The sequence below is a fragment of the Ranitomeya imitator genome, chromosome 1 (genome assembly GCF_032444005.1).
Source record: "Ranitomeya imitator isolate aRanImi1 chromosome 1, aRanImi1.pri, whole genome shotgun sequence".
NCBI lineage: Eukaryota > Metazoa > Chordata > Amphibia > Anura > Dendrobatidae > Ranitomeya > Ranitomeya imitator.
The window spans coordinates 833,954,996-833,977,073 of record NC_091282.1 but is presented as its reverse complement, the minus strand read 5'-3'; the positions used below and the strand labels follow the sequence as shown (position 1 = coordinate 833,977,073).

Here is a 22,078-nt window from a genome sequence, read left to right as displayed (position 1 = left end):
GGAAAATTTATAAAACAAAAAAAAAAATTAAATAGGCTTTCTATGGCCCACTATTTGTGAGAGAGATGGCACGCTCAGGGCTGGCACAGATGGCACGCTCAGGACTGGCACACAAGCCCAGAGGCCAATATTAATCTCCCTTTTTTTCAGGGAGAATTTATAAAACCAAAAAAAAAAATAAATAGGCTTTCTATGGCCCACTATTTGTGAGAGAGATGGCACACTCAGGACTGGCACACAAGCCCAAAGGCCAATATTAATCTCCCACTGTATTTTTATCAGGGAGAATTTATACACCCCACAAAAAAAAATACAGAAAAATGAAAAGGCTTTCTATGGCCCACTATGTGAGAGAGATGGCACACACAGGGATGGCACTCTAGCAGAAATGCCAAATTGCCAATCTTAATCTCCCACCAAAAAAAAACAAAACAGGGAATGTCCTACAATTACTATCTCCCTGCCTGCAGTAATCTCAGCCAGGTATGGCAGGCAGCTACTATCTCCCTGCCTGCAGTAATCTCAGCCAGGTATGGCAGGCAGCAATAAGGAGTGGACTGATGCACAAATGAAATAAAAAGTGTGGACAAACAAAAAAGATAGCTGTGCAGAAAGGAAGGAACAAGAGGATTTGTGCTTTGAAAAAAGCAGTTGGTTTGCACAGCGGCGTACACACAGCAATGCAGCTATCAGGGAGCCTTCTAGGGCAGCCCAATGAGCTACAGCGCTGAGGGGAAAAAAAAAAAAAAAAAAACTTCCACTGTCCCTGCACACCGAGGGTGGTGTTGGACAGTGCAAATCGCTGCAGCACAAGCGGTTTTGTGGTTAATGGACCCTGCCTAACGCTATCCCTGCTTCTGACAAAGCGGCAGCAACCTCTCCCTAAGCTCAGATCAGCAGCAGTAAGATGGCGGTCGGCGGGAACGCCTCTTTATAGCCCCTGTGACGTCGCAGACAGCAAGCCAATCACTGCAATGCCCTTCTCTAAGATGGTGGGGACCAGGACCTATGTCATCACGCTGCCCACACTCTGCGTTTACCTTCATTGGCTGAGAAATGGCGCTTTTCGCGTCATTGAAACGCGACTTTGGCGCGAAAGTCGCGTACCGCATGGCCGACCCCGCACAGGGGTCGGATCGGGTTTCATGAAACCCCGACTTAGCCAAAAGTCGGCGACTTTTGAAAATGTTCGACCCGTTTCGCTCAACCCTAATGTTAAACGGTAAAAGGATCCCCTTTTTTAGGCAGAGGTCCTAATGCACTCTCATGTTCAAACAGTATAACAAGTAACCAGCCATGAGTGAGAGTACAGTAACAAGTCGCAACCAAACATGTACAGTATAAGGTGCATAAGAATAAGGTGCTCATTAATACCAGTGCTTTTAAAAATAATGTTTCAATCTCATCCATCAATTCTGATGAGATGTATCCCTTTAGAGCCAATATCAGCAGGAGCTCAGATACAGGGGAACTGGCACTAATATACCCTATCATGCCCCATACATGAACTCAGGAGAGATAAGTCTCATTAGGATTAATGAGTGAGATTAAACCATTATTTTAAAGAGAACTGATATCAATGAGCACCTCATTCTTATGCACCTTATACATGTTTGGTTGTGACTTGTTACTGTCCTTTAATTTTTGTCATAATTCATTCAGTTTAATATTGTTAAAAAAGTTAGGTCTTAATTAGAGATGAGCGAACGTGTTCGTAAAACATTTGACAATCTCATATTCGGCACAAAATTATCGAATTTGAATTAGTGTTCAGATTCCCAAGCATTTTTCCTAAAAATCGTCAAAAGTCGTCAAAAGTTCAGTAAATGACCCAGTTAATTAAGGTCTCTTTCAGATGTCAGTGTTTCCAGTAGCAGCACGGGCTGCAAAATGTTCTGCACACGCGCACACTGATGACACACGGAAGACATTTCTGTGTCATCAGTGTGACACATTCCAGCACCTGGTAATCAGCAGTACTGTTTGCACTGTTCTCCGGCTGGTTACGAAGAATAGAGGGGTCATACACCTTTTTTTAATTTAAGTAAATAATTTTAAAAAACGCGTGGGGTCCCTTCCCTTTTGACAACCAGCCAAGCTAATGCAGACAGCTGGGGACTGGCATTCCCAGGATTTTAAGAGGCCATGGATATTGGCCCCCAGCTTCAAAATAGCAGCCCACAGCCGCCCCAGAATGGCACATTTATAAGGTGCGGTAATTCTGCTTTGCTCAGTTCTTCACACTTGCCCTGTGGTGGTGGCACGTTGGGTTCATATTTGTGGGGTTGATGTCACCTTTGTATTGTCTGGTTAGTAATGTAGAGGCGCTTATAAGACACCTATCCATTAATAATCCTATAGTTATATTGTAAATAAACACACAGACAAAATAAAGTTCTTTGATTGAAAGAATGACAAGGACTTTTTTAATGAACCTAAATTAACCCATACGCATGTCCACAGAAGCCATGGTCTCCTGTAACAGAATTAAAATAATAAACCACAATTTTCCTTCCCTGTCATCCGTTACTAACCTATGGGCTCGATGTCACCGGACAATACGAAGGTGACATCAACCCCCCAACTATTACCCCACTTGCCAACATTGGTGCATCTAATAGATTCTCATTTTCTGGGGTGGCTATGGGCTGCTATTTTTACTCTGGGGAAGACACTATATATGGCCCCTTCCCAGCCTTAGAATACCATCCCCCAGCTATCTGCTTTAGCTTGGCTAGTTGTCAAAAATGGGGAGAACCCCACGTAGTTTTTTAAATTATTTATTTAAATTATTAAAACAATGGTGTGGGACCCATCTATTCTTGATAACCAGCCTTGCTAAAGCTGACAGCTGAGGATTGCAGCCAATTTTGCCTGGCCGGTTATCAAAAATACAGGGGATCTCATGTTATTTTTTTTCATTTATTTATAGTGGAGGTGCTGGCTGATGAATACTCCTATCATTGGTGCCTGCTGTAGCTGTTATCAGCTGCAGCAGGCATATGCTGATGGGAGCAGTAATCACATCAGCTGACGCCTGTGACTGGAGGTAAACGTTTTACCTCCAGTCACAGCTGCGAGCTCATGCTGTCATCTGACAGAATGGCAATGAAAATCACAGGGGTCTCCGTCAGACCCAGGATTGTCATACCAACTTATTGACACCCCGTGGTCATGTAACAGGGGCGCCTATTGACGTTGTTTGCGACCCGCTTCTGGCACGTGCATGGTAAATGCTGCTGTCAGAAACCAACAGCAGCATTTAACATGTTAACAGCTGCGGGTGGATTGCGATTCCATCCGCAGCTGTTAGGGGAACACATGACAGCTGATCAGATCAGCTGTCATGTGCCTGAAAAAGTGCAGTAGGGGAGGCGTAGCTTTTGACGTTCGACTAAGTTCGTCGAACAAATCAGTGAACATTTAAATGTTTGCCGAACTAAACCAAAAGTCAAAAGATTCGCTCATCTCTAGGGTTAATACCTCTACCATTACATTAACAGTGGGTACAGAAAGTATTCAGAACCCTTTACAGTTTTCACTCTTTGTTTCATTGCAGCCATTTGGTAAATTCAAAAAGTTCATTTTTTCACATTAATATACACTCTGCACCCCATCTTGACTGGAAAAAATAGAAATGTAGACATTTTTGCAAATTTAATAAAAAAGAAAAACTAAAATATCACATAGTCATAAGTATTTAGATCCTTTGCTCAGTATTGAGTAGAATGATCTGAAAACAAAGATTATTCAACATAGTTGTTCAGGGGAAGGGTACAAAAAGCTGTCTCAGAGATTTAACCTGTCAATTTCCACTGTGAGGAACATAGTAAGGAAATGGAAGAACACAGGTACAGTTCTTGTTAAGGCCAGAAGTGGCAGGCCAAGAAAAACATCAGAAAGGCAGAGAAGAAGAATGGTGAGATCAGTCAAGAACAATCCTCAGACCACCTCCAGAGAGCTGCAGCATCAACTTGCTGCAGATGGTGTCACTGTGCATCGGTCAACTATACAATGCACTTTGCACAAGGAGAAGCTGTATGGGAGAGTGATGCGAAAGAAGCCATTTCTGCAAGCACGCCACAAACAGAGTCAGCTGAGGTATGCAAAAGCACATTTGGAGAAGCCAATTTCTTTTTGGAAGAAGGTTCTGTGGACTGATGAAACCAAGATTGAGTTGTTTGGTCATACAAAAAGGCGTTATGCATGACGGCCAAAAAATACAACATTCCAAGAAAAACACTTGCTACCCACAGTAAAATTTGGTGGAGGTTCCATCATGCTTTGGGGCTGTGTGACCAATGCCGGCACCAGGAATCTTGTTAAAGTTGAGGGACGCATGGATTCCTCTCAGTATCAGCAGATTCTTGACAATAATGTTCATGAATCAGTGACAAAGTTGAAGTTATGCAGGGGATGGATCTTTCAGCAAGACAATGATCCAAAACACTGCTCCAAATCTACTCAGGCATTCATGCGGAGGAACAATTACACTGTTCTGGAATGGCCATCCCAGTCCCAAGACCTGAATATCATTGAACATCTGTGGGATCATTTGAAGAGGGCTGTCCATGCTCGGCAAACATCAAACTTAACTGAACTGGAATTGTTTTGTAAAGAGGAATGGTCAAAAATACCTTCATCCAGGATCCAGGAACTCATTAAAAGCTACAGGAAGCAACTAGAGGCTGTTATTTTTGCAAAAGGAGGATCTACTAAATATTAATGTAACTTTTCTGGTGGGGTGCCCATACTTATGCACCTGTCAAATTTTGCTTGAATGCAGATTGCACATTTTCCAATAAACCTCATTTCAAGGCAGAAACATTACTGTGTCCAACAGTTATTAGATATATGAAACTGAAATAGCTGTTGCAAAAAAACAATTTTTATAAAACATTAAGCTTAAGATTAATAGGGATGCCCAAACGTTTTCATATAACTGTATATGCATACAGCTGTTTGAAAAAGTCTTTGCCCTCTTCCTGATTTCCTATTATTTTGTATATTTGTCACACTTAAATGTTTCGGATCACCAAACACATTTAAATGTTAGACAAAGATAACACAAGTAAACACAAAATGCAGTTTTTAAATAAAGGTCTTTATTACTGAGGAAATAAGGGAAAAGGAAATCCAAACCTACAGGGCCCTGTGTGAAAAAGTGATTGCCCCCACACTTGAAACATAAAGTAATTGAGTTTATCACATCTTTGGGAAGCTGCGTTCAAATTTCTTAACCACATGCAGGTCTGAATACTGTCACACCTGTTCTCAATCAAAAAATCACTTCAATAGGACCTACCTTACAAAGTGAAGTAGATCAAAAGATACTCAAAAGCGAGACATCATGCTGTAATCCAAAGAAATTTTGCTGCAAATGAGAAACAAAGTAATTGAGATCTATCAGTCTGGAAAAGGTTATCAAGCTATTGCTCAAGCTTTGGGATTACAGCTAACCACAGTGTGAGCCATTGTCCACAAATGGTGAAAACATGGAACAGTGGTAAACTTTCTCAGGAGTGGCTGGCCGGCCTTACCAAAATTACCCCAAGAGCGCAACGACGACACATCCAAGAGGTCACAAAAGACCCCACAACAGCATCCAAAGAACTGATGGCCTCACTTGCCTTAGTTAAGGTCAGTGTTCATGACTCCACCATAAGAAAGAGACTGGGCAAAAATGTCCTGTATGACAGAGTTCCAAATCAAAAACCACTGCTAAACAATAAGAACATAAAGGCTTGTCTCAGTTTTGCCAGAAAACAACTTGATTATCCCCAAGATTTTTTGGGAGATACTCTGTGTACTCACGAAACAAAAGTTTAACTTTTTGGAAGGTGTATGTTCCATAAGATCTGGTGTAGATGTAGCACAGCATTTCAGAAAATGAACATGATGCCAACAGTAAAATATGGTGATGGTAGTGTCATGGTCTGGGGCTGTTTTGCTGCTTCAGGACCTGGAAGACTTGCTGTGGTAAATGAAACCTTTAATTCTTCTGTCTACCAAAAAATCCTGAAGGAGAATGTCCAGCCATCTGTTTGTGACCTCAAGCTATAGTGCACTTGGTTTATGCAGCCTTACGACGTGAAGTAGATCAAAAGATACTCAAAAGCGAGACATCATGCTGTAATCCAAAGAAATTTTGCAACAAATGAGAAACAAAGTAATTGAGATCTATCAGTCTGGAAAAGGTTAGAAAGCTATTGCTCAAGCTTTGGGACTACAGCTAACCACAGTGTGAGCCATTATCCACAAATGGTGAAAACATAGAACAGTGGTAAACTTTCTCAGGAGTGGCTGGCCGGCCTTACCAAAATTACCCCAAGAGTGCAGTGATGACTCATCCAAGAAGTCACAAAGACCCCACAACAGCATCCAAAGAACTGATGGCCTCACTTGCCTTAGTTAAGGTCAGTGTTCATGACTCCACTATAAGAAAGAGACTGGGCAAAAATGGCCTGCATGACAGAGTTACAAGTCAAAAACCACTTCTGAGCAATAAGAACATAAAATCTTGTCTCAGTTTTGCCAGAAAACAACTTGATTATCCCCAAGATTTTTGGGAGAACACTTTGTGCACTGACGAGACAAAAGTTAAACTTTTTGGAAGGTGTATGTCCCATAACATCTGGTGTAGAAGTAACACAGCATTTCAGAAAAGTCACATCATACCGACAGTAAAATATGGTGATGATAGTGTCAGGGTCTGGGACTGTTTTGCTGCTTCAGGACCTGGAAGACTTGCTATGGTAAATGAAACCATGAATTCTGCTGTCTACCAAAAAATCCTGACGGAGAATGTCTAGCCATCTGTTTGTGACCTCAAGCTAAAGTGCACTTGGTTTATGCAGCAGAACAATTATCCAAAACACACAGCAAGTCCACCTCTGAATGGCTTAAGGGAAACAAAATTAAGACTATGGAGTGGCCTTAATCTGATTGAGATGTTGTTGCTTGATCTTAAAGCGAACCTGTCACCTGAATTTGGCGGGACCGGTTTTCGGTCATATGGGCGGAGTTTTCGGGTGTTTGATTCACCCTTTCCTTACCCGCTGGCTGCATGCTGGCCGCAATATTGGATTGAAGTTCATTCTCTGTCCTCCGTAGTACACGCCTGAGCAACGGAGGACAGAGAATGAACTTCAATCCAATATTGCGGTCAGCATGCAGCCAGCGGGTAAGGAAAGGGTGAATCAAACACCCGAAAACTCCGCCCATATGACCGAAAACCGGTCCCGCCAAATTCAGGTGACAGGTTCCCTTTAACAAGGCAGTTCATGCTTGGAAACCCTCCAATGTGGTTGAATTACAACAATTCTGCAAAGATGAATGGGCCAAAATTCCTCCAGAGCATTGTGATAAACCCATTGCCAGTTATCGCAAATTCTTTGCAGTTGTTGCTACTAAGAATGGCCTAACCAGTTATTAGGTTTAAGGGGCAATCGCTTTTTCACACAGGGCCCTGTAGGTTTGGATTTCTTTTTCCCTTAACAATAAAGGCCTTCATTTAAAAACTGCATTTTTAATTGTGCTATCTTGTCTAATACTTAAATTTGTTTGTTGATCTGAAACATTTAAGTGTGACAAACATGCAAAAGAATATGTAATCAGGAATGGGGCAAATACTTTTTCTCACAACTGTACATATTTGATTTGACTATTTAAACAGTTGTCCCAAAACAGATCTGGTTTTTGAGAAATTAGATGGTGCACTCATCTTTACTGGGAGACACACAGCGGCCAATATTTCTCACAGAAACAGGTGCCTTCTCTATTCTTTCATGTGAAGGAGAAGGTAGGCTGCTCTCTCAACTTGTTTTTGGGCTATAAAGTGCACTGCTCTTTATATACTTGGAGCCGCCACTACTGACAAGGACAATACATGTATTTCATGGCCAACTAGTTGAATATTTGAGCGGCAATGAAGCAACACTACAACTTTGATAGATGATAGATCCTCCGTGACTGGAAGCTACATTTATTTTCACAGCCAGGCAACAGTTATCTGTCTCTTCTACACCTTCTCCATATCCTGCTCAACTGACATGACCCCATCTCAAGCAGGCAGTGCAGTTTTTACACATGAAAGGCAATGCACTTCTAATCACTTTTACAGCTTGAAGGCATGGGTAAGAAAAGTCATTCAGTGGACAAAGAGACATTCACGCTGGCTGACTCCCTATATATTGTGGCTAGAAATTTTTGTGAGCAACAATGTTCAGAACATTCTGGTTGCCTTATGGTCAATCACTTCCTGGATTTAATTTTGCAATATTTCCTTCAGAAATATATGTGCTTGAAAGTAGCAAACCTGTCGCAGTGCCCAAAAAAGGGATAATTTTTCATTCCTAGTTGAGAACTAATTTCTTCTTCCCGGTCAAAACAGCACATCCGTTTTAACTCCCTAAATAAAGAGATAATTTTTGAATGACTTGTCCATTTAGCAAAAAAAAGGTTTTGATGCTTCCCAAAAAGGGATAATTTTTGTACCACCCAGTGTAAAAAAGCCACAGCCTTTTCTGTTTGCTCATGCTGTTCATAAACATCATCACGATAGTCATCTACCCCTCAAAAGGGATAAGTTTTACAATTTAAGAAACCTATGAAGTCTTATACTACAGTGTGTTGTTAGATGTTTATTATTGGTAACCAGTAGCATATTTGTATTTACCATTAAAAAGACTATATTTGCATCAAAAGAACCTCAAAAATTCAGACATCAGAGTTTTATATACATATTTTCTATCCAATCAATGGCTATGCAGTAATGTTTTTTTTCACAATTTGGAAAGCTGGCGCTTTGAATGAGTGCTACTTTACTAATTACTAGAGATGACCTTGTCAATTAAAACTCAATGACCTCAGAATGTTTATTTGCAAAATTATGTCAAACATGTTGGATGTTTAGGAAAGGACTTTGGTATGTATGGGCAAAATGTTTGTATAGTGAATTAAGAGCACTATTGGTAAATGTTTGCTATCTCTATACATAAGACCTGCATAATTATTTGTATTTAAATTTTTTTTTAGCTTTTGCTTTGGTGGGCAGCCATAATTCTCTTAATATGGGTCATAGGGAAGCAATCTCCTCGGTCTAGAAGTAGTTCCTCATTGATCCTCTTTTACCATATTCATAATAGTGTCACATGCATTTAATGACACTGTAATACAATATCACCTAAATGTAATATTGTGAGTGGACCAACATCAATCTTTTTATAACCATTTTAGTCCCAGTCAAGGACAGTGCTGCAATAACTTCTGCTCATATAAGCCTAAAGGGGAACTGTGTCGCGAGGAAGCTGAATGTACATTTCAAAGTTTCTGCACAGGAACAATTTCTTTATGTCCCACTTCCACTTCAAAAAGCAACTACACATTGTGCAACTCTGGAACAAGAATTTGTCTGAATGGGGTAAGTCATTTTTTGTGCATCAATCTAAGTCACATATATTGTATATTTTAGGGAAAATTAAAATATTTTCTATTGGGCCCAATTCAGTATAGAAAGTAAAGTGTTAAGTTTTTTTGACAACTTTTGGTTATGAAAAGAACGATAAAAAAACCCCCAGTAATCTCAATTAAATATGGCCTCTATAAACTCATTGGATGACCATTCCAGTAAGGCCAGTTTTAGACAAAGTGTAGCCTCGACAAAAAAAAGTGGGGCCCCAAATGCTTATATATTTGTATCATCACACAATAACATTTTATACCATTAAACGAGAGTTTATCGACTATATTCATATGGTTTGGCGCTTTTTTATTGGCCTCTTTACACACGTTGAAAAAAGAATGATGGGGACAGAACGATCACTAATAGAGCATTCTGTCCCCATACATATCAAGTTATCGGAAGCAAATCTCCTGTTTACAAGGGGCGATATGCTGCTGAGAACAATGATTTTTATTCTGGTATAAAAAATATACAAAAACCAAGACTGATATTACTGCCTTAGGGTGACCATATAGCAATTCTGAAGAATATGATAAAAGATTGCACTGCAGATATAAACTGCTCAAAAAAAATAAAGGGAACACTAAAATCCCACATCCTAGATATCACTGAATGAAATATTCCAGTTGTAAATCTTTACTTGTTACATAGTGGAATGTGTTGAGAACAATAAAACCTAAAAATGATCTACGTAAATCACAACTAATATCCCACCGAGGTCTGGAGTTGGAATGATGCTCAAAATCAAAGTGGAGAATGAAGTTACAGGCTGATCCAACTTCAGTGGAAATGCCTCAAGACAAGGAAATGATGCTCAGTAGTGGGTGTGGCCTTAACATGCCTGTATGATCTCCCTACAATGTCTGGGCATGCTACTGATAAGGCATCGGACGTTCTCCTGAGGGATCTCCTCCCAGACCTGGACTAAAGCATCCACCAACTCCTGGACAATCTGTGGTACAACGTGAGGTTGGTGGATGGTGCGAGACATGATGTCCCAGATGTGTTCAATCGGATTCAGGTCTGGGGAACAGGCGGGCCAGTCCATAGCTTCAATGCTTTTATCTTGCAGGAGCTGGTGCGACACTCCAGCCACATGCGGTCTGGCATTGTCCTGCATTAGGAGGAACCCCGGGCCAACCGCACCAGCATATGGTCTCACAAGGGGTCTGAGAATCTCATCTCAGTACCTAATGGCAGTCAGGCTACCTCTGGCGAGCACTGGAGGGCTGTGCGGCCCTCCAAAGAAATGCCACCCCACACCAATACTGATCCACTGCCAAACCGGTCATGCTGAAGGATGTTGCAGGCAGAAGATCGCTCTCCACGGCATCTCCAGACATTGTCACATCTGTCACGTGCTCAGTGTGAACCTTCTTTCATTCGTGAAGAGCACAGGGCGCCAGTTGCGAATTTGCCAATCCTGGTGTTCTGTGGAAAATGCCAAGCGTTCTGCACGGTGTTGGGCTGTGAGCACAACCCCCATCTGTGGACGTGGGGCACTTAGACCATCCTCATGGAGTCGGTTTCTAACCATATGTCCAGACACATGCACATTTGTGGCCTCCTGGAGGTCATTTTGCAGGGCTCTGGCAGTGCTCCTTCTGTTCCTCCTTGCACAAAGGCTGAGGTAGCGGTCCTGCTGCTGGGTTGTTGCTGTCCTACGGCCCCCTCCACGTCTCTTGGTGTACTGGCCTGTCTCCTGGTAGCGTCTCTGGATACTATGCTGACAGACACAGCAAACCTTTTTGCCACAGCTCGCATTGATGTGCCATCCTGGATGAGCTGCACTACCTGAAACACTTGTGTGGGTTGTAGAGTCTGTCTCATGCTACCACGAGTGTGAAAGCACAACCAACATTTAAAAGTGACCAAAACATCAGCCATTTGGTACTGAGATGTGGTCTGTGGTCCCCACCTGCAGAACCACTCCTTTATTGAGTGTGTCTTGATAATTGCCAATAATTTCCATCTGTTGTCTATTCCATTTGCACAACAGCATGTGAAATTGATTGTCAAACAGTGTTGCTTCCTAAGTGGACAGTTTGATTTCGCAGAAGTTTGATTTACTTGGAGTTATATTCTGTTGTTTAAGTGTTCCCTTTATTTTTTTTAGCATTGTATATTGACTTTCAGGTGATGTGCTTTCTAATGCAGTCATTTACTTTTCCCGTCTTTTCCATATGTCTCAGAATGACATAACTTCTCCAGCAGTGGCAAGTCTGTAGAGTTTACAACAAATACATTTGTCTTCTCACATTCCAAAATAATACCCATATATTTCCAACCTACACCAACTTTTCATCCTGATGATACCAATAGGCTAAGTCTATGCTATTGTAATTGTCCCTATTTCTGCACCTTCTGTGTAACATGATAATGTTGCTCCTCTTAATGCCTCTCATAAAAATGCCCACCACTGTGCTCCTTGCATAGTAAAATTCCCCTTTGTGCTCTCTAGAAAGTAAAATAACAACCAATAAAATATTAAGGCTTTCTGTGAGTGCCCTAGAAAGTAATAGTGTACACACTTTGCCCCTAGAAAGTAATAATGCCTCCTTTGGCAGTTAGAATACCAACTGCCTTTATATCTATGATGTCCACACAGCTCCGTATTTACAGTATGATGTCCCCCAAAGCTCCTTTATATACAGTATGTGGTCCCTCATAGCACCTTATATACAGTATGGGGCCCAACAGCTCGCTACACACAGAATGGGGCCCCAACAGCTTCCTATATACAGTTTAATATCCCCATACCCCACTATATATAGGATGAGTGCCCTACAGCTCTCTATGCACAGTATGATGTCTCCACATCCCACTATATATAGCATGATGTCCCTCACATCCACCTACATATTGTATAATGTCCTCTCATTCCCTTACAAATACTAACTTATATCATAAAAAACACAGTATACTCACCTAACCCTGACTCTGCCAGCACAATGAGCATCCAAATCGGGGTGAAGGAATGATATCATCATGTCACCTACACCAAGACGCAGAATTTATGCATGCTCCAGGCATGAAACACAAGGAGTTCAGTTTTCAACAGATTCAGTTTCCATCATCATGTCCTCCCTGTATCTGAATCTGTTGAAAACTGAACTCCTTGTGTTTCCTCCCTCCTCTAACCTACCTTTGCCCGAAATTGCCATTTCTATCTGTGGTTCTACCATTACTCCCCAGCAACATGCCCGCTGTCTTTGGGTCATACTTGATTTGGAGCTTTCATTCAACCCCCACCTCTGGTCACTGGCTTGCTCTTGTTATCTGCACCTCAAAAACATTTCTAGAATTCGACCTTACTTACTTTCAACTCTGCAAAAACTCTTACTGTTTATTCATTCTCATCTGGGCTATTGTGACTCTCTACTAATCTGTTTCCCTCTTACCAAACTCTCCCCTCTCGAATCTCTCTTGAATGCTTGCAGCCAGGATCATATTCCTTACCAACCATTGGACAGATGCCTCTACCCTGTGCCAATCATTGCACTGGTTACTCATGCATTCCAGAGTTCAATATAAACTTATCACTCTCACCCACAAAGCGCTCCAAGGTTCAGCACCATCCAACATCTCCTCCCTCGTCTCCGTCTACCACCCTACCCATGCCCTCCGTTCTGCTAATGACCTAAGGTAAATATCCTCAATAATCAGAACCTCCGACTCCCGTCTCCAAGACTACGCCAATTCTTTGGCATTCCCCCTGTGCAGCGGCGGGAACTCGACTCCTAACAGCACATACCAAATTCTTAACAATTCAGATTTGAATTTTTTAATTTTTTTTAAATTTCATATTAATTCAAATTGTTTGGAGTCTGCTCACTCTTTCCTATTGAATGTACAGTATATATACATTCCCTAATGAAAGTTCACTTGTTCGAATAAAGGAACAGCAAACAAAGATTTCTCAAGAAAAGAGAAATAGCATTATCCAGGTCAGCGAAAGTAGTCTCTTGGCCTAGAAAATTACCAAACTGCATCATGTGAGTGCCATGACAGTTAGAAGAATACGAAATGAAGTCTGTCCATCCATGCAAAAGGCAAGAGGAGGACATCTAGGCAAAATATTGGAGTTTAAAAGTTTGCTTATCACAAGTTCTATCAGTTTTGGCGTGAAGTTTGTATGTTTTGTAATAGTAAGATCCCAGACACCCATGCAAGCACAGTGTGATGCACATAATACAAGTCTGGAATGGTGGCTCACAAAATGGTGAAGAAGCCTCGACTTCAATATGGTCATAAGAAGTGTTGGCTCGAGTTTGTAAAAAAGTATGAAAATGGTCAGTAAAAGTTTGGAAAAGGGTGATTTATAGGGATGAGATGAAAGTTAGCAGACTAGTCTCTGATGGGTGCAAATGGGTCTGAAATGAACAAGGGAAAAAGGTGCTAATAAATTGAGAAATTGAAGGAACTGCCATGTTCTGTGGAGGAACCCTGATGATATGGGGTTGTTTCACAGCCAAAAGCATTGGATACTTGACCAGGATCGATGGGTGTCTCAATGCTGAGCTATATGTGAGTACCCTACAAGAAGAGTTACTTCATACACTTGAGTACTATGGGTATGAAAAGGATGACATAGTGTCCCAGCTGGACAGTGACCTCAAGCATATGTCGAGATTGGTGAAGAAATGGTTCAATGACAATGAAATAAATGTGCTGGATTGGTCTCCAGACCTCAACCCAATAAAACACTTGTAGATAGAGTTGAAGAAAAAAACTATATAAATACTCAAGTCAGTTGACCAGTACACAACTTTAGGAATGTGTAGAAGAGACCTGGAATCAGATTTTGGTCAAGACATATTTGAAACTAATCGAGAACATGTCCAGAAAGATTCAGGCACTATTGTCATCCAGTTTTGGGCTCCACATTTTAAAAAGGGTATTCAGAAAGTTAGAGTCAGTTCAAAGGCAGGCAACTACATTACTACAAGGGATGAAAGGCCTCTCATATGATGAGAAGTTGGAAAAGTTGGGCTTGTTTAACTTAGAAAAAAACATGCCTCAGAGCAGATCTCAATTGTATGTATATGTGTGGCCAGTACAAAGGCCTGGCACATGACTTATTCCTTCCAAAGACCATACCAAGGACTAAGGGGCACTCATTACAGGTGGAAGAAAAGTGATTCCAGTGGGTAGATAGGAAAGGGTTCTTTGCAGTAAGCGCAGTCAGACTGTGGAATGCCCTATCATAAGAGGTAGTAATGGCAGACACTGTAACAACTTTTTAAAAAAGGGCTGGATGATTTCATCAGTACACATAGCATTGTGTGTAAGGCTAGGTTCACATTGCGTTAGTGCAATCCGTTTAGCGTATACACTAACAGACTGAGCTAACGCAATGTCCAAGAAGGGATTGCATTTGGCAATCCCGCTAGCGCAGATGCCTGATCTGTGCTACCGAGGAACGGACCCTGAACGCTGCAAGCAGCGTTCGAGGTCCGTCTGAAACTAACGGCACATCGCAGAAGCATGCCAAAAATGGCATACGTTTGTGATGCGTTAGGGGTCCGTTAGCACATTGCAGTCAATGGGTGCGCTAACGGATCCGTTACATGACGTTAATTGTGATAATTTCACCATGTAACGAAGTCCGCTAGCAGACATTAGCAGTGAACCTAGCCTTACTGATAAATTATGACAAAATGCGTAATTCGTGGAGAATGGTTGAACTTGATGGACAGAGGTCTGCTTTTAACCTATGGAACTATGTAACTATGAAACCCAAAGATGGATTTACAAAATACTGACAAAATAATAAAAAATAAAAAAAAATTTTTTAGGAGCAAAACAGTAGCAATTCAGTGACAAGACAAGAATCTGCATAACGAATCATATGCTAAATAGTTGTAAGTCAAATTTATGTATGATATATGACCTTCAGCCTACAGAATAATAAATCATAATAATAAACTTTATTTCTATAGCGCCAGCATATTCCGCAGCACTTTACATTTTAGAGGGGACTTGTACAGACAATAAAAGACATTACAGAATAACAATAATCACATAAAGAACAGATACCAAGATGGATGAGGGCACTGCTCACAAGCTTACAATCGATGAGGAAATAGGGGAGACACGAAAAGTGACGGTAACAATTACTTTGATTGTTCTGACCAGTCATAATTTAAGAAATCGGGTGTTCATGTAATGCTGTGTAGGATGCTAGCAGGTGCGTAGGATGCAGTGACACACAGGAGGCAGAGCAAGGGTTAAGGCTACTTTCACACTAGCGTTTTCTGCAATCCGTCACAATGCGTCGTTTTGCAGAAAAAACGCATCCTGCAAAAGTGCTTGCAGGATGCGTTTTTTCCCCATAGACTTGTATTGACGACGCATTTGCGACGGATTGCCACACGTCGCATCCGTCGAGCGACGGATGCGTCATGCTTTTGCGGACCGTCGGGATCAAAAAACGCTACATGTAACGTTTTTTGCTCCTGACGGACCGCTTTTTCCGACCGTGCATGCGCGGCCGGAACTCCGCCCCCACCTCCCCGCACCTTACAATGGGGCAGCGGATGCGCCGGAGAAATGCATCCGCTGCCTCCGTTGTGCAGTACGCCTGCTAACTTTCATCTCATCCCTATAAATCACCCTTTTCCAAACTTTTACTGACCATTTTCATACTTTTTTACAAACTCGAGCCAACACTTCTTATGACCATATTGAAGTCGAGGCTTCTTCACTATTTTGTGAGCCACCATTCCAGACTTGTATTATGTGCATCACACTGTGCTTGCATGGGTGTCTGGGATCTTACTATTACAAAACATACAAACTTCACGCCAAAACTGATAGAACTTGTGATAAGCAAACTTTTAAACTCCAATATTTTGCCTAGATGTCCTCCTCTTGCCTTTTGCATGGATGGACAGACTTCATTTCGTATTCTTCTAACTGTCATGGCACTCACATGATGCAGTTTGGTAATTTTCTAGGCCAAGAGACTACTTTCGCTGACCTGGATAATGCTATTTCTCTTTTCTTGAGAAATCTTTGTTTGCTGTTCCTTTATTCGAACAAGTGAACTTTCATTAGGAAATGTATATATACTGTACATTCAATAGGAAAGAGTGAGCAGACTCCAAACAATTTGAATTAATATGAAATTTTAAAAAAAAAATTCAAATCTGAATTGTTAAGAATTTGGTATGTGCTGTTAGGAGTTGAGTTCCCGCCGCTGCACAGGGGGAATGTCGAGCCGTGTCTGCTGCGGTCTCCCATTCTGCATCGTCCACAGTGCAGCCTGCTCAGCGGAGACATCGGTCCCAGCGTCTCATTGAATCTGATACTGTGCAAAGGGTTACTGCTGCCTCTCCAGGCTCTGCTATTGTACCCTGCACTGGCCTGCGGCGGGCAGGCTTTTCTGGGACTAAGTCCTGCTTTGCACACACTGAGCATGCCCAGGGTAAGATCTTTCAGTGGAGGTCTAGGGTCACATGCTCAGGTACTGCAGCAACTTCCATTGGTCCTCCAGGAGGGCCCTGTACCTGATCAAGTTCTGTGGCAGCCTTCCATTGGTCCTTCTAGGAAGGTCCTGAAGTTGCTGCAGCTATAAAAGGTTTTCATGACCACACGGCCATGCTCTAGTATCAAATATGTACGACCTCAGCGCCAGTGTGGTCATGTGTGTGGTCAGGGACCCGGCTGAAATAAGCCCCTAGAATGCTGGCACCTCCAGGCGAAGAGATTCTCATGAGTGAATTCAGGGCTGGCTAATAGCCATTAGAATTCCGGCTCCACGGGAGAGGAGCAGTGAGTTTGGTTGGGACTGCATGACCACTGTCGGCTCTACTCAGTAGCTGTGTTCCCTGTGAGCTAAACAGGGCACAGCGTTCTCTTTACTACGGGCTCTGTGAAGTAACAGAGTTCGTTTATACTAATTTACTTCACCGCCTTACTTAGCAGCAGGTTCTTTCCTGCACGGTGGATCCCGGGTTGTGAACGCACCTATCTCATCTAATAAATATATTTGGTGCGTTCCGTCAACCCTAACGTGCTATTCTATCAAATTACTTGCTAGTCTGCTATCATTTTCTGGATAAGAAAACCCTAGGAAAGGGTTAGAAAACAATAAAAATTATACTCCCCTAGCCCCTCACCTGCTTTTACTGACACAGCTGCTTGGCAGTCCTCTGCCTATCTCTTCTTCACTCTTTGCTTGTACTTCAGATGTCAACTGGGCCTCAGTGCACTGCCTGACGTTATAAAGCGCCACCTCACATGAGCATGTGGTCGCAGCATATGTTCTGATGTAATAATGTCAGAATGTACATTGAAGCCTAGCCAGCACCAAAGGTGAAGAGACCTCCTGCTGAAGCAAATTGGGCTGGAAGCCAGCAGAAGACATGAGGTAACTCCTTCCTCACCCATCTGTTCATTACGTTTTAGGGTGTGACAATCTCAGCGCATGGATAGGGGTTTATTTCTCAGCAATTGGGGCTCATTCCATTTGCATAGAATAAACCTGAATTAGTTAATCTATCAAATTCTAATTTTGGTAAATTTGCTTATCTTTAATGATCAATACTAAAAAACTGGTGCATAAATTATTCACTCCAAAAACTTTCAAAATGCTCAATAGCCTTTCCTTTTGGGTAGAAAAAAGGGATTCCTACATCTAGGAAAGATTTCTTTACAGGGCCACTGTCACCCCCCTCCAGCCGTTATAAACTAAAAGAGCCACCTTGTGCAGCAGTAATGCTGCATTCTAACAAGGTGGCTCTTTTAGTTTTTGGTTCATGTATTCCCAAAATAAAGCGTTTTGAAACTTCTCCAAAATACCTGTCTTTCGCCAGGGAGGCAGGTCCTCACTCCCCAGCTTGAACCGGTACTCTGCCGTCACTCCAATCTTCAGGGGCTTTTGGCACCGCCCCCTCCGCACTGTTTTCACTTCAAAATCGGCGCCTGCGCTGTGTACTACTGTGTGGGGCCATCTGACGTCCCAGCCAGGCTTGCAGACTGCGCCTGTGCGGGCAGTGCAGCCACCCACCTTGGGAATCACAGCCCCGCAGTGTGTTATGCATTATGCACAGTGCGGGGCTAGGATTCCTGGGCATGCGCACTGCGTGTGTCAGCCTGTCACCCAGGTCCCCCGCCTTTCAGCGTCTGTATATTCCGCTGATCGTGCCTCTTCCTAGCAATCGCTGGGAAAGAATTTTGGATCCTTCAAAAGAAACCTGAAAACCCTCCTCTTCAAAGAAGCTTACAGCCTGTAAAGACCACACGGCCAACTCAACACCATTGGAGCTACAGCAACCCTCGACTAACCATCTCCTTCCCCATAATCCTGTAGAATGTAAGCCTGTAAGGGCAGGGTCCTCTTCCCTCTCTACCAGTCTGTCATTGTTAGTTTTGTTTACTGTAAGTGATATTTGTATTTTGATGTAATCCCTTCTCATGTACAGCACCATGGAATTAATGGTGCTATATAAATAAATAATAATAATAATAATAAATAATAAAAAGTCACAACATTTTTATACCACACTTATACCCAGGCTCGGACTGGCCCAAAGGGTAAGGCTGCCGTCACGCTAGCAGTATTTGGTCAGTATTTTACATCAGTATTTGTAAGCCAAAACCAGGAGTGGGTGATAAATACAGAAGTGGTGCATATGTTTCTATTATACTTTTCCTCTATTTGTTCCACTCCTGGTTTTGGCTTACAAATACTGATGTAAAATACTGACCAAATACTGCTAGTGTGACGGCTGTTGTGAATTCTGTGGCTGAATTCACTCCTGTGGTCACAAGTGGTACTGCAGCTTCTGAGCTTCCTCCCTCAGGTGTTCTGGTGAGCTCGTTAACTGCTTCATTACTTAACTCCGCCTGATGCTGCTATCCTTGCTCCTTGTCAATGTTTCAGTGTTGGATCTGAGCTTCTCCTGATTGTTCCTGTGACCTGCTGCTCTGTATAGCTAAGTGCTTTTTGCTTTTTTGTTGCTTTTTTTCTGTCCAGCTTGTCTTTTGTTTTGCTGGAAGCTCTGAGACGCAAAGGGTGTACCGCCGTGCCGTTAGTTCGGCACGGTGGTTTTTTTTTTTGCCCCCTTTGCGTGGTTTTGCTTTAGGGTTTTTTGTAGACTGCAAAGTTCGCTTTACTGTCCTCGCTCTGTCCTAGAATATCGGGCCCCACTTTGCTGAATCTATTTCATCCCTACGTTTTGTCTTTTCATCTTACTCACAGTCATTATATGTGGGGGGCTGCCTTTTCCTTTGGGGAATTTCTCTGGGGGCAAGTCAGGCCTATTTTTCTATCTTCAGGCTAGCTAGTTTCTTAGGCTGTGCCGAGTTGCCTAGGTAGTTGTTAGGCGCAATCCACAGCCGCTTTTAGTTGTGTTTAGGATAGGAACAGGTGTGCAGTCTACAGAGTTTCCACGTCTCAGAGCTCGTTCTTGTATTTTTGGGTATTTGTCAGATCACTGTGTGCGCTCTGATCGCTAAGCACACTGTGTTTCTGGATTGCCTTCATAACACCTGTCATTAGCAAACATAACAGTACAAGGAGCCTAACTAATGATTCTCAATAGAGGGAAAGAAAAAGTTCTGACATCCTTTTTTTTTTTCTGCTCTGTGTTCACTTTTTTTTTTCCCCTAGACATTTGGGTGATTCTGGACACAGGTGTGGACATGGATATTCAGGGTCTGTGCTCTTCAATGGATAATCTCGTTATAAATGTACAAAAAATTCAAGATACTATTGATCAGAAATCTATGTTAGAACCAAGAATTCCTATTCCTGATTTGTTTTTTGGAGATAGAACTAAGTTTCTAAGTTTCAAAAATAATTGTAAGCTATTTCTGGCCTTGAAACCTCATTCTTCTGGTAATCCTATTCAACAGGTTTTGATTATTATTTCTTTTTTGCGCGGCGACCCTCAAGACTGGGCATTTTCTCTTGCGCCAGGAGACCCTGCATTGAGTAGTGTCGATGCGTTTTTCCTGGCGCTCGGATTGCTGTACGATGAGCCTAATTCAGTGGATCAGGCTGAGAAAAATTTGCTGGCTTTGTGCCAGGGTCAGGATGATATAGAAGTATATTGTCAGAAATTTAGGAAATGGTCAGTACTCACTCAGTGGAATGAATCTGCGCTGGCAGCTTTGTTCAGAAAGGGTCTCTCTGAGGCTCTTAAGGATGTCATGGTGGGATTTCCTATGCCTGCTGGTTTGAATGAGTCTTTGTCTTTGGCCATTCAGATCGGTCGACGCTTGCGCGAGTGTAAATCTGTGCACCATTTGGCGGTACTGCCTGAGGTTAAACCTGAGCCTATGCAGTGCGATAGGACTATGACTAGAGTTGAACGGCAGGAATACAGACGTCTGAATGGTCTGTGTTTCTACTGTGGTGATTCCACTCATGCTATTTCTGATTGTCCTAAGCGCACTAAGCGGTCCGCTAGGTCTGCCGTCATTGGTACTGTACAGTCCAAATTCCTTCTGTCCATTACCTTGATATGCTCTTTGTCGTCGTTTTCTGTCATGGCGTTTGTGGATTCTGGCGCTGCCCTGAATCTGATGGATTTGGATTATGCTAAACGTTGTGGGTTTTTCTTGGAGCCTTTGCGGTGTCCTATTCCATTGAGAGGAATTGATGCTACACCTTTGGCCAAGAATAAACCTCAATACTGGGCCCAGCTGACCATGTGCATGGCTCCTGCACATCAGGAAGTTATTCGCTTTCTGGTGTTGCATAATCTGCATGATGTGGTCGTGTTGGGGTTGCCATGGCTACAAACCCATAATCCAGTATTGGATTGGAAATCCATGTCGGTATCCAGCTGGGGTTGTCAGGGGGTACATGGTGATGTTCCATTTTTGTCGATTTCGTCATCCACCCCTTCTGAGGTCCCAGAGTTCTTGTCTGATTATCAGGATGTATTTGAAGAGCCCAAGTCCGATGCTCTACCTCCGCATAGGGATTGTGATTGTGCTATCAATTTGATTCCTGGTAGTAAATTCCCTAAAGGTCGATTATTTAATTTATCCGTGCCCGAACACGCCGCTATGCGCAGTTATGTGAAGGAATCCCTGGAGAAGGGACATATTCGCCCATCGTCATCACCACTGGGAGCAGGGTTCTTCTTTGTAGCCAAGAAGGATGGTTCGCTGAGACCGTGTATTGATTACCGCCTTCTTAATAAGATCACTGTTAAATTTCAGTATCCCTTGCCATTGTTATCTGACTTGTTTGCTCGGATTAAGGGGGCTAGTTGGTTCACTAAGATAGATCTTCGTGGTGCGTATAATCTGGTGAGAATCAGGCAAGGAGATGAATGGAAAACTGCATTCAATACGCCCGAGGGTCATTTTGAGTATCTAGTGATGCCGTTCGGACTTGCCAATGCTCCATCTGTGTTTCAGTCTTTTATGCATGACATCTTCCGTGAGTATCTGGATAAATTCCTGATTGTTTACTTGGATGACATTTTGATCTTCTCAGATGATTGGGAGTCTCATGTGAAGCAGGTCAGAATGGTTTTTCAGGTCCTGCGTGCTAACTCTTTGTTTGTGAAGGGATCAAAGTGTCTCTTCGGTGTGCAGAAAGTTTCATTTTTGGGGTTCATCTTTACCCCTTCTACTATCGAGATGGATCCA

The 22,078-nt window shown here is 42.4% G+C and overlaps 1 protein-coding gene across 4 annotated transcripts in view; it reads left to right on the top strand.

Moving 5' to 3' along the window:
- The window catches only part of LOC138650175 (disintegrin and metalloproteinase domain-containing protein 10-like), a 196,252-nt gene that overhangs the window by 151,580 nt on the left and 22,594 nt on the right, over window positions 1-22,078 (top strand). For all 4 annotated transcript variants that reach the window (XM_069740618.1, XM_069740619.1, XM_069740617.1 and 1 more), the window contains one exon: window positions 9,238-9,421. In XM_069740618.1, coding sequence (XP_069596719.1) covers window positions 9,238-9,421 — 184 coding nt within the window. The remainder of the gene's footprint in view (window positions 1-9,237; window positions 9,422-22,078) is intronic.